This window comes from Aspergillus oryzae, chromosome 6 (genome assembly GCF_000184455.2).
Source record: "Aspergillus oryzae RIB40 DNA, chromosome 6".
NCBI classification, from domain to species: Eukaryota; Fungi; Ascomycota; class Eurotiomycetes; order Eurotiales; family Aspergillaceae; genus Aspergillus; species Aspergillus oryzae.
Genome location: NC_036440.1, coordinates 3966868 through 3979806, shown reverse-complemented (window position 1 = coordinate 3979806; position 12939 = coordinate 3966868). Strand labels below are relative to the sequence as shown.

At 49.1% G+C, this 12939-nt stretch overlaps 5 protein-coding genes across 5 annotated transcripts; 1 reads left to right on the top strand and 4 right to left on the bottom strand.

Moving 5' to 3' along the window:
* Window positions 1-6: 6 nt before the first annotated feature.
* AO090138000103 (fungal specific transcription factor domain-containing protein) lies at window positions 7-688 on the bottom strand (the record flags this gene model as incomplete). Its single annotated transcript, XM_023238545.1, has 3 exons — window positions 7-20; window positions 142-478; window positions 542-688. 3 exons carry the CDS (start codon window positions 686-688, stop codon window positions 7-9), a joined length of 498 nt encoding a protein of 165 aa, XP_023093254.1.
* A 1250-nt stretch (window positions 689-1938) lies between these two features.
* AO090138000104 (MCT family MFS transporter) lies at window positions 1939-3347 on the bottom strand (the record flags this gene model as incomplete). The annotated part of the gene is made up of 2 exons (XM_001825561.1): window positions 1939-3087; window positions 3141-3347. 2 exons carry the CDS (start codon window positions 3345-3347, stop codon window positions 1939-1941), a joined length of 1356 nt encoding a protein of 451 aa, XP_001825613.1.
* Window positions 3348-4790: 1443 nt separating this feature from the next.
* On the top strand, window positions 4791-6942 carry AO090138000105 (glycoside hydrolase family 15 protein; the record flags this gene model as incomplete). Its single annotated transcript, XM_001825562.3, has 3 exons — window positions 4791-6552; window positions 6611-6675; window positions 6724-6942. 3 exons carry the CDS (start codon window positions 4791-4793, stop codon window positions 6940-6942), a joined length of 2046 nt encoding a protein of 681 aa, XP_001825614.1.
* Window positions 6943-7149: 207 nt separating this feature from the next.
* On the bottom strand, window positions 7150-9222 carry AO090138000106 (uncharacterized protein; the record flags this gene model as incomplete). Its single annotated transcript, XM_001825563.3, has 1 exon — window positions 7150-9222. One exon carries the CDS (start codon window positions 9220-9222, stop codon window positions 7150-7152), a length of 2073 nt encoding a protein of 690 aa, XP_001825615.3.
* A 1043-nt stretch (window positions 9223-10265) lies between these two features.
* AO090138000107 (uncharacterized protein) lies at window positions 10266-11780 on the bottom strand (the record flags this gene model as incomplete). Its single annotated transcript, XM_001825564.3, has 1 exon — window positions 10266-11780. One exon carries the CDS (start codon window positions 11778-11780, stop codon window positions 10266-10268), a length of 1515 nt encoding a protein of 504 aa, XP_001825616.3.
* Window positions 11781-12939: the final 1159 nt, after the last annotated feature.

The following is a 12939-nucleotide window of genomic DNA, read 5'->3' as shown; positions in this document are numbered from 1 at the left end:
GATGATCTAGTGAATGTGAACTTGAAGAAAGTATATTGTCCAGCCAGTTCTTATAATCTTCAATGGTTCTGCGCTTGGCTGCAATATCATCCAGGGTATCTTTTGATCGTGTGCCCAGTATTGAGTGCAAAAGCCTAGTACCTTTGATTCCCTCGAGGGAGAAAGACATCTCAGTCCACCCCTCTGATTCTGTCGGCAACTCCTCCATGGTCAGGTAAAGTTGGTCGTCATTAACGTTTAGTGGAAGTCTTGGGCCATGGTTGAGTAGGCTATCTGTCAGCTCAAAGCCATGGTCCTCAGGTGACCGAGCATCTAGCATACAAAGGTGCCACCATACGCGCAGACGAAGCTCTGACTCAAACGGGGTTAAATTGAGCGAGGTACCGTCTCGATGCAAACCAATAGACTGCGCTAACCGAATTGCAATCCCATTAAGAACCCAGACACCACGTCCCGTTTCGTGAACGCGTAGACTAGTCTTTCAACAAGCGAGAGTTAGTGCTACCAGGTAATCACACGACAATTCAAGCCTAAAACCTACTAGGAAGATGGCTAGCGCTTGCAACGCCGGCATATCTGGTTGGTTTAACAACTCGGTTCCAACCAAGATGTTGCTCAGACCAGTTTTAAAGTGTTCGAGGAGCTGCACCCTGTTCAATGATAGGTCGGCAGCGTCTTGTTCATTCATACTTGTAAGTGCTGCAAAGTAAATGGCAAACGTAAGAGCCGACATAGATTTACCGGCATTCTTCGGATCTAATATGGTGGCAATTATAGCGGATTGTGCGGTCGGTATATGTAGAATCTTCGCGACTGGATCGACATTCTTCACATAAATCGCCCAAAGTTGTAATGCATCGCGTGGCTCTGGGTGAAGATGGTGCAGACCAGGGTCCAGGGGAGATATCGCAAGTCGATCCGAACCGTTCCCTGATACTCCCTGCTCAGCTGGTGAGACTGTAGGATGATCGGCAGAAGGGGGCCTCATATGTTCCTCGTCGTACAGAAGATCCTTAAGATTAGAATTGTTCACATAGTGCACACGTTGGCCATCGCCCAGCAACAGCTCCCAGGGTTTGGAGGGCCGATGTTCGAGTGCTGTCGGTGTTCTGGCCTTAGGCTTTGGAGGTACCGGATGGCTGCTACCTGGAGTATCTTGTCGGCCCTGGCTCTGTCGTATGTCTAACAGTATTTCCTCCAGTCGGTCCAATCTTTCCGTAATTCCTTGCAGACTCGTCACCCGGCGAGATCCGTCAACGGTGTCTTTGCTAGGGTACACACACGTCCAGCCCGCCCTGGCACAATTGGTACATGGGACCCCTCGGTCACATCGGACCTTGCGCCGGTGGCAGCACAAACACGATCTTGAACTAAGGCGCGGTGGGGGTGACCATCGAGCATCTTGGTGGGGGAGATGGCTTTTCTGCACTTTTGGCATATTTTCGCGAAGGCTGCCAGTCACGTCAGAACGAGAAATGAGAACGATGAGAGAGAGAGAGAGAGAGAGAGGAAGGAAGTTCGTAGATAATAGTATACAACAAGGAACATCAATTGATGTGGGACTACAAAGATAATGTAGAAGTTTCATTTGCCATCTCGGACTCTCGGTGCCGAAAAGTCCGCCGTGGAGCCATGATTTAATATACCCGATTCGAGGTTTGGATTGGCCATGGCTCACACAAATGCAAGATGAGTAGATGCCTCATCAAATCTCTGGAATCCTTGCCACAAGGGACCTGATCATAGCTAAATTGTTCATACAATATCATGCAGCTATGGCTTTTTTTCAAGCACTTATGAAAAGTTCCCGTAAGTCAAATGTATCTAGTATTCACTTCTATAATTCTATATTGATCTACGCCTCGCTTGTAGAGCTATCTATACATGGCTCCATCTAACCACAATCTTGTTTGTTCCCTTTAACCAACGAAAGCCGGATTAGCGCGCTCCCTTCTCATTACCGCCTCGGTATTTGGACCGGTAGAGTACCACCCTCAACATGACCAGGCAACCTCCCGCTCCCAAATACATCATTCCAGTGAATAGTTGGACTCGCAGGTAGGGTTTAGCGTTGGCCTCACTATCGCGAAGTTGTACAGCAATTGCCTCGGCGACCGTCGTTGGAGGGCAAATAACAAACCACAGAATGCCGAGGGCAGCAGAAAGATCCTCAATACCCACGACCTCTGCAGCGAGTGGCGCGGCAGCCGCAAATAGTGTCCCTGCGAATAATCCAACGGCAATGGCGAAGAAGTAGAGCACCCCGAGAGACTCTGCAAACACCCAGACAACTAGACACAGGATGCCTGCCAGAGCGGAAGCACCAGAAGCGACATTGATACGTCCAAGGTAATCACTTAGCAAACCAACACTGGGACGTCCTATTGCCTGCCCTAAATTGAGCAATGCGCTGGCGAGACTAGCTTGATCATGTGTGAAGCCAACCGCGACCGCGTAGCTTGACAAGCTGAATAACAGGGCTATGTATCCTAACGCACTCAAGAACGCCCAGAGTAGAAGGGTAAGATAGTCTAGTCTTCGAAGGAGCGCCCTGCTAAAGATTGGGGTATGTCGCATGTTAGACCGGGTAGAGGAAGGTACCCGAAGCAGGTTTGCGCAGACCAGATTGATGACAAAAGATATAATACCCAGGATGCGCATCGCCCATGGAAACCCTAACGTCGGGATCATATGCCCCACCGCAAGCGAATATATCAGGCCCCCTGTCCCGGACCCAGCTGCTGTGATCCCATTGACTAGACTGCGTCGTTTCGTGAACCAGTGAGAGACAATGCCCACGGACCCACAGAAACAAAAGCCCATTCCGATCCCAAAACAAACACCCTGTGAGAGAAAGAGTTGCCAATTCTTTCTCACAAACGATGTCGTGATGAGTGAAACGGTCTCGACAACCGTACCAATGTTGAGGACCAATTGAGTGGAGATCCTCCTATCTAGGTACGTAGCGAGAGGAGATACAAGCGTGGCGCAAGAAATACTAAGACCACCGACAAACGCATACTCGAGTGCTGTTGTTCCGGGAAAGACATCGGAGGAGAGATAGTAAGAGAGGAATACTCCGTACGCCTAAAGCTGCTTCAGTTGGACTTCTCATTTTCAAGTTTCGTAATGTTTCTTACGCTGTTGATACCCCATGTGTGAGCATTCATGAGAAAAGTGCATACCACACACACCCAGCCATATCCTCCTTCGGGTATTGGCCGAGAGTCAACCTGTTGAGTTTCGGAGTCTGTCGGGTGCAGCGATGTAGTAAGAAACTCATCGCCAGCCCTTATACCTAGCTCAGGCTGAGGACCATAGTGCGGATTGTGGGCGATATCGTGCATTCTGGCAACGAGGTAATCGTCGGTTGCAGGGGGCGAGGGATGTTAGTTTTGATATTGGTTGTTTCCGAGATTTTCCATAGTAAAAACCAGCTAGTTGACGTTGAGTGAAGGTCGACTTCGTGTTGATCCTTTATGATAACTGATATCTATGCGAATCAACCATTGGGCTTCGGAAACCCGGCATCCTTCAGTTCCGGTAACCTTCATGGCACTTCGGCACCGATAGGCCGTATGGTTTTGATACTATCCAACATCCTCATATCGGCGCCGAGATGCCGAAAGAGGAACCCCTATTAGACGGAACATTGAGGACGTGTCCTGTATGCCCTGCATAATTCAGCGGTTCTTTCTTTCCTTCTTTCCTTCTTTTCTTTTCTTTTTTTCTTTTCCCCTGCAAAAGACTTCTCGTAGGAGCTACTTTAGCTCATCGTAAAACCCTCAGACTGTGGAGGGAGAGCCTAACCCTATTGATAGCAAGGCAAGGATATGAAAACAGCGAAGTGAATGGCACTAGCACCGAGTGAGACATTCAACAATAGGATTCAAAGCAGCCTCATTGCCATTATAGGTGGATTGATATCAATTTCCACATAACTCCCTCAATCCTCATGGACCTTCCAGCACACATCGACTCGCTCGGGGATGAGCCAAGTTGACATCTGATCGTACATAATATATCCGATACAGAAATACTACAACCCCCATGATATACACCATGTACAAAGCGCTTCAATCTATTCCACATTATCCGCACTCCTTGCCTTTCCCGTGACTTATCTCTCCTATTATCCTTTAAGGTATATTAACCTGATTCAAAGATCCTACCTTGCATCGTCTACTAGCGCGATTAGCACGGAGACAATCGACAAGATCAAGAAGCTGGATGATGATATTGTTGTCGAAGAACTTCAACAGTATGGGTCTGATTGGAAGTGTAGGTTTCCCCGGTTTATATCTAGCAAGAATCGAGTTCACGTATATGTTTATGAAATATGGATCTATGTGTCAAGTTAGATTCCTGTCATCCTATGTCCCCTCATGCCTTGCCGGCCGATAATCCTATCGCGGTAGCTCTGCAGAATTTTTACATGTTCAGTGACTCCATCACCCTCATGATAAGAGAGACCAATCGAAAGTAATAGAACCAAAACGCAACAATAATGAGAAATATTGTCTTCGCTCTTCACCTCACTTATATGAGAGCACGTGCCAGATTATGTGATAACATCGTCACGGGACTCCACGTATGGACTATCCCAATGATGTCATCAGGGACAACCTTCAACAGGACCAAAGACAAAGCTTGAAACAAGTACCTTCATAAATATCTATGCACCGTTTGTACACAGAATCAATTGTAACTTTTCTCAAACCAGGTACATAGTCTTAGCCATACACATACTTCGCCAATTATATATTTTTGCATCCACCCCTACCGCGGAAATGGCCGCCACATGCCCAAACTACTGCGGCATTGAAGATTATGGCATCATCGGGGATATGCACACCTGTGCCCTTGTGAGCAAGAATGGTGGTCTGGACTTTATGTGCTGGCCAGCGTTCGACTCCCCGTCTGTCTTCTGCCGCGTTTTGGACAATAACAAGGGTGGGCATTTCACCATCCGCCCGGCAGGAGATATCAAACCAATGAGCAAACAACGATACAGAGCGTGTACAAACGTCTTAGAAACGCGGTGGATCCATGAGGATGGGGTGATCACTCTATCTGACTATTTTCCTGTATTAAGCAAAAAGCCCTCCCATCCGGGGGATTCCGCGTCAGCCTGGTGCTCCTGTGATACGGCTGCTGATGGTGCTGAAGGGGCAGAATGTCGCTCGGGAGTGGTTAGGAAGGTTGAATGCGTTCGCGGACAGATGGGCATGGTTGTCGAAGTCTTTCCTGCGTTTAATTATGCGCTTGAGCAGCATACCGGTCAGTGGGTAACTCGTGGCGATCCTGGCAATCGGCTGAATGAGTATCTATTCGAGAGTGCTACGCAGAGCCTGCAGCTCAGTGTTCTTACTAGCCCCGATCCATCTGGTGAAGGTTCGGGTAAGACCCCCAAAATCTCATTTGAGATCCAAGACAGACCGGGAATGAAAGGACCGGGTGTCTTTATGAAAATGACTATGCTAGAAGGACAGTCCGCGACGTTTGTGTTACACGACAGAGAAAAGACTCTTCCGGACGCGAGCTCCCTGGAATCCTACTTGCACATGATAGAGCACGATACCGCCGAATTTTGGGCAGCGTGGATCAATCAGTGCACCTTCCGAGGCCGCTACCGCGAGCAGGTGGAAAGAAGCCTGTTGATACTCAAACTGCTAACGTACAAGCCAACTGGTGCTATTGTTGCATCCCCCACCTTTTCCCTTCCGGAGAGCATCGGCGGACCACGAAACTGGGATTACCGGTACTCTTGGGTGCGTGATGCTGCGTTTGTCGTTTACGTTTTCCTCAAGAATGGATATCCGAAAGAGGCAGAGTCATATATCAATTTTATCTTCGATCGTGTTTTTCCACCGGCGAACAGCGAGCATCAGACCGACAGACCGTTCCTCCCAATCATGGTGACGATCCATGGAGAGCATGACATCCCCGAATCGGAGCTGGCTCACCTAGAGGGATACATGGGTAGTAAGCCGGTACGAATCGGGAACGGAGCTGCCAGCCACACCCAGCTAGACATATTCGGAGAACTCATGGATAGCGTTTATCTTTACCATAAGCATGGTCGTCCCATTTCCTACGACCAGTGGCTTGCGGTGAGACGGATGATCAGCCACGTGATGGATGTACTTCATGAAACAGACAGATCGATCTGGGAGGTAAGAGGGCAGCCACAAAACTTCGTATATTCGAAGATAATGTTGTGGGTTGCATTGGACCGAGCATTGCGATTGGCAGAGAAACGCTCGAATTTACCATGTCCGGATCGGATTGAATGGCTACGTGCCCGAGATGATCTCTACGATGAGATAATGACGAAGGGGTACAACTTCAAAGACAACTATTTCTGCATGAGCTACGAAAGTCCAGACATCCTTGATGCAGCCGTTTTGATTGCGCCGCTTGTTTTCTTTATTGCCCCCAATGATCCTAGGTTTCTGAGCACGTTGAAGAGGGTCATGCTACCCCAAGCCAAGGGAGGACTATCAATGGCGAACATGGTCTCTAGATACGATCACACCAAGGTTGATGATGGTATGTTTCCCAGATCCACTGAATATTATAGATAGCATAACTAACCATTGAATTTCAGGGGTCGGAGGCCGCGAGGGCGCTTTCGTGATGGTCACCTTCTGGCTAGTCGAAGCCATGATGCGTGTTAGTATCCCATGCCTTGCAGCTTGTAGAAGTGGCTAACGAAACCAGGCCTCGAAGGCAATGTCTTACAACGTCGATGATCCGTTTTACCGGCAGCTGCGAAAGTTAGCGATCACGCATTTTGACAATATGCTTTCGTTCGCGAACCACCTGGGAATGTTCTCGGAAGAGGTGGCCATCTCTGGCGAGCAGATAGGTAACACTCCCCAGGCCTTTAGTCATCTGGCTTGTATTAGTGCAGCAATGAATCTGGGCGGAGGGGATTGAGGGCGCTTGTTTACTGTAATATGTGTACATTAGTAGCAAGGTCTGCTCTTTGTATGTACGGATTTACTTTGGGTAAATATGTGATTAGCATTACTGAGATTAAAATAAGCTCATACACATCAAACGAATCCAACTAAGGCTGGTAAGTCAAATATCCGACAGCAACAGACAATTTCGCCACATATCGATAAGTAAGAATAAAGGAATTCAAGTAGCCGTAACCACCGCATTTCCATCGGGCACCTTAGCATTATATTCCAACACCATCCGAACATCCTTGCCAGGCTCCAATTTAACGAACCACTTAACCTCGCCGTTCCTCATCATCACTGCCTTCCCCTTACCCCTATCCCTTTCCAGCGCCATGTCCACCTCACTACCTTCCTTCTCCAAGCCTTTGGGCTCTAGTACCTGGATCCTCATCTGTTCATTATCCTTGAGCGGAATCTGATCCGAAACGATCATATCAACCGCCGTACTCTTCGTATTCTTCACCCAGCAGCTCCGACGAAACACTGCAGCTTTTTCCTTACTGATATATCCAGTAGAGAGTTTCCGAACCGTTGGCTTGGCATATGTCACCAGAACATTGGGGTCAACCCCAAGGGAAATATTGAAGAAGTCATTCGGTACACAACTGGGCAGTGTAGACGTCCCCAGGAAGGTCCCATCAACGGATATACCAGTCTTTCCGCGCAGAATATTAACCGACGAGGTATTCTGGACCCGAGCACGAAGGAATGCAGCAGCCCGAATCTTCGGAACGATTACATGCGTGAGGGTCAATGACTGCAGAGTTGACTGGGCAATAAGGTGGCGCCGATGGCTGGTGGAGGGAACCAGTGTGCGGAGACCAGAAAGTTCATACGTGGTGGTCAGCCCGTAGTTTTGTGGAACCGAATCCTGTCGCTCTAGGCTAGGCGATGCGATACTTTGAGTGTCATTGTCGCTGTCATCCGCTTCCTCATTCTCCTCTTCATCAGCATTAGTGCCCCATCCCAGTGCTCTCCGGGCTGAGGGGACCCATGAATGGCGAGAGTCCTGCCGTGGTGTGAACGATGCCGAGCGTGCCGCCCCTTGCCCACGCCTTGCTGCTGGAGCTTGTTGTGCCATAGCTTGTTGTTGCATAGCTTGTTGTTGCATAGCTTGTTGTTGCATAGCTTGTTGTTGCATAGCTTGTTGTTGCATAGCTTGTTGTTGCATCTGCTGCGCGTTTGGAGATGTGCCGGACTCTTGCGCACTTCGTGCGCTGGCCATAATATGTGCGCGAGCGCGTTTTTGGGCGTCAATGGCTGCCTGATACGGATCCTTGTTGGTCGCCATAGCGTTGGGATTTTTCTCAGCCGGACTTCGCAGAACATCCTGCCATGAAATTGATTTAGGGTCCGAGATCGAGCAGGTTGTAACGTGCCAGGGCTGGAGAATGGGAATCGATTCGTCAAGCCCTGAGAAGGCTGCATGCGACGTTGAAAGAGTGACCTTAGCGTCTTTCCAGGTCTCTGAACTTTTATTCTGGAAATCTGCGTTATAGACCAACGCTGCGGTGGACGCCGGGGTATTGATCTTCAAGTTATACCGAGGCACCCAGTTCGGACCAGGAACGATATACGTCAGGTTCATGGTAACTTCAATGGGCTGTCCACCACATGTAACATTCTCAGTTACCGAGCTGCGCCGACTAGACCCCGGAGTAGCCGACACGTGTCCATCAAGATAGACCTTGACCTGCCCGACAAGGTCCGTCCAAAACATTTTCTTCTCCTTAATATCCCGCTTCTGCTGAGCCCGTCGTTCCTGCCGTTCTCTCACGCGTTTCTCACGAGCCCGTCGAACCTCCTTCAACGCAGCCTGCTTGGCCTTAGTATGAGCCGACTCCAACCTCTCCCTCTTCCTCTTAATCCCCTCAAGCGCCTTCTCACCATCAGCAATCTTAACCTCCGTATCCCTCGCCCGATCCCCCTCCGTCTTCCTCTGCTGAAGATACATCTGCAGAAAATCATTCAACTTAGTTGGATCAGAAGTAGTCGAGTCAATACTCTTCCCATAGCCGACAAGAAACTGCAACACAAACAGAGACGCCGATTTATCATCCTGCGCTTTGGCAAGAGATGTGCTTAGGCTCTGCTCTTCTTTGAGAATAGCTTGGAGCTCTGAGTCATCGATATCAAGACCTTCTTCGTCGGTCGTCATATCCTGATCAATGTCACTTGCTTCGTCGACTGTCAGGTCGGGATAGACGTCATTGAATTTCTCTCGCCGGGGTACGACGTCTGTTTGCATGTCTGTTATTGTGGCTGGACCGGAGCCGTCGATTTGGACGGAGTCTAGGTCCACGTTGGGGTCTAGACCGAGGATTGTGATTGCATTTTGGCCTGGCTAGTACATCTCTTAGTATGTGATAGGAGGTGCTATAAGGTATATGTCTTACATGAATCGTCGTGTGGATCTCACGGGTGATCGTTGCCCTCTGGGGGGTGATTACGACTGATTTGGTGGGGAGGTTGGAGATTTGGATCTCCGATTGATGGATATCAGTCATGCTTGCGAGGGAAACAGAACATAGGTATAAAAAGGGTCAATAAAGGTTATGAATAGCGGAACACAAGTAAGAGAAATAGTCAAGACACAGTTCGAGAATGATCAACCTAAGTGCTGGGGGTACGGGGGCTTTAAATAAACAAAACGCAAGGCATCTACGGTGAGAGCCTTAGCATTGCGTTGCACAACGTTGCACAACCTTACTAATCATTTTCACAATCACACGTGATTTGTATAACAGAATAGATTTGGGGTTGACTTGGCCAATGAATGAGGCTGGCGCATGACTGGAGAAAAAGGGAAATGTCTTCTCTGGAAGGTGAATATTTCTGGGAAAAGCAAGGAGAACCGGCAATGTGCCGGTATTCGTCTATGTCCAGGGCAGCTTAGAGTCTTTGTGCAGTCTTTCTGCGATTTTCGTTCAAGCTTCAAATAAATACTTCTTGAAATATATATTGTGCTGATCTCAGCTCGTTATCATGACAAGATGGAGCAGTAGCGAAGGCACACCCAGAAAAGAAATAGTATTAAAAAAAAAAAAAAAAAAAAAAATAGAAAATTAAGAAAAGAGAACAGAGCTGCATTTACTAATGATAACTAAATAAGCCATACTTGGCGTTTTTCGACACCTCTTGAAACCAAGGTATTTGCATAGGTGGCGTGGAATCATGCCTTATCTGGATTCTCTTCTCTCAAACCGGGATAACCATGTGCATAATGTTCTTAAAGTCTCATCGGAGGGGAACATTGCACCTCCATCAGGGCTCCAGAACGACAGTTTCCAACTATTTCAAGAAGAAGATTTCCTTGTTGTGTATCCATTCCTCCTTGGTATCAAAGACCTCCCCTTCCATAATGCCGTCGACAACACTGGGCCCAACATACTTCCAATGCACGCCATCCTCATGCCGAGAAAGCACTTGCGGGAGCGTCCCTCCCAGGAAGACACACACCGTGTCTCCGGGCTTGGTGTGACATGGCACGATCGCCATACGGCCATTTGTGGTAAGTGCGAAACTTCTACCAGGCCATCGAATCATTATGAGATTTAGATAGGCCCGCCAGAACCGATGCTGATCGAGAAAGTATTCGGCCGTGTCTAAGTTGACAGGGACTGGATCGGCATCACCTTCATGCTCTTTGTTTGCAGCAAGGTGCTCTAGGAATGACACAAAGCCATCTAGGACATCGCCGTCTGGGCGACCAGAGAACTGGGGTGACTTAAGCCAGCCACACTGGCCGATTAGAACGCCTAGGAGGCGTTCGTGGCGGTCGGCGCCGTCGGAGATGTGAGCCGAACAGGCTTTGATGGCTCTCAAGATTCGACGTACGTCCAGGACGTTCGTGCTCCCGTGAAAGACTGGGCTGAAGGGAACAATCTCTTGGACCGTATCTGCGGAAATGCCAGCAATACACAGAATTCCCTCACTATCATCACTAGGTTCAAGGCATAACCTACCTGAGGATGACCAGGGGGAGATTGCAGCTGGCCTCCCAGCGTGACAGCCTATGATGGGCAGATAACTGTAATTCCAACCACTGCCCCAAGGGGGACACCAAGAAGGGATATTTTTTTGGCCTGCATTTGGAGGGAACCGTAAGGACGGCCAATCACTGAGCCTCTCCAAGCATTGGCGGAAAAACCTGGCGTGAATGATGCCATAGTTCCGCTTAATCTCGTCAGAGTAATCCACCACCATCTGGTCCCGCAGGGCGTCCGGCAGCATGTCGCGAACCGCATAGACATAGTCTACCTTTACGGATGCACCCTGACTCTGCATGATGTCCATTGTGGCTTGGAGACCAGTGATCTCCTTCTCATCGTCCTCTAAGCTGTCTTTCAAACGGCGTGAATTGCGGATAAGTCTGATCCCGTTTGTCGACCGGCTCACTCGATCCTCACCCATCGCCTTAATATGCAACCCGGCGATATTGCTCACGAAGAAGGATTTGGACGTGGCAATGGCAAAGTTTACCACAACGTGCCATTCAATCTGCTGTAGACCGCATAGAAACACACACGCGCGCGCCAGGACCACCTCTTGAACAATCCAGAGTCGCTGGAACCACGCCCGACTGTAAAGCAACAATGCGGCGCACCAAAGCGGATCGTCGGGATGTGGAAGCCCCTGCGCTACGATATCATCTGTGCTCAGCGGTCTCCATCCCCCTTCGCTGTCCTTCAACGACCAGATCTTTTCGGTAAGCTCGGGCAACAGCGCACAGGCCAGATCGCTCTGGTCCGCTGCATCCCCCAGCCAGATCAGAACCTGATCCGCGCAGGAGTAGAGCTCACCCATTCCCGCGACCTGGTGCGCCTTCTCCTCTGCGTCGGTTTGATTGATGCAGATGGCATCTACCTATATCCATCCTCCACCAGAATGTGCGTGGATGCCGCGCAGTGCTTGACCTAGAGTCCGAGAGATACGGAAACGCGCACCGTTACATAGACTCTCTTCCATTTCCGGCGAGGTGCCCCATGCGTACGACAGGGCCTCATACCCCGGGGCCTCATAGATGGAGAATGCCTCCAGGCTGAATTTAATCTGGGGATGTACCTCGAGAATCTTGAGGACGCGGAAGTCATCGGGTGCGATGGGTGAATAGACGTAGGAGGGTATCTGTTCATCCATATCATGTTCCATATTTTAGTGGGGTAGGTAGAAAAAGATGTTATGCGATAATCCCACCGTCAGACAGGTGCTGATAAGCATTATAGTGGACGTTTCACTTGGCGTCACGCGAGAGAATAGCGTGAGGCGATGTTGGCCCAGTTAAACCTCTTCAAGAATACGAATGAACTAGTCTAACCAGTCAAGGCTTAGTGGTGTCCGTCTTAACTGTGCCGAGCGGTTTACGGCCCCAGCTTACGTGTTTTATTCTCTCTCTTTGTTTTCAATGACACTTATTATATTAGCTATGGACCCAAGCCTGACTTGAAAAGCTCTCCATATCTATTTGTAATAAGTCCAGTGCATTACAATGTCTACTTGCCTGAGGTGGGCTTCCTACCATGATGTAATGCTGGAATAGTAGATAATCCACCAGCCTGATATTATAGGACTGCATGGGGTGTCCGATTCATCTAAAGATTGAGCTTTTTCAACAGGTGCGACCTAATAACCTAGTTCCTATCCAGGGTAAGCCTTTACATAGCCAGGGACTCCAATAGCCGTCTTAGATACGTATGATGATAAGAGGACGTAGCGCTAGGGAGGTCCATAAAGCGCACTCCGAGACTTTCTCCACCACCTAAGCTCCATAAAGCCTGCAGCTCGTCCTCCACCCCTTCTTGGCGGCCAAAACACAAGACCCTTGTCTAATTCTTCGCGGGTAAAGCTCCTGGTGTGCACGTATGTCCACCCAGGCGCTGAAACGCATGTCGAACGCCGCGGTGGCCGATCGGTATCCCAGATTGGGTGCAGATTTACCAGCCCATCAACTTCCTGCACATCCTGT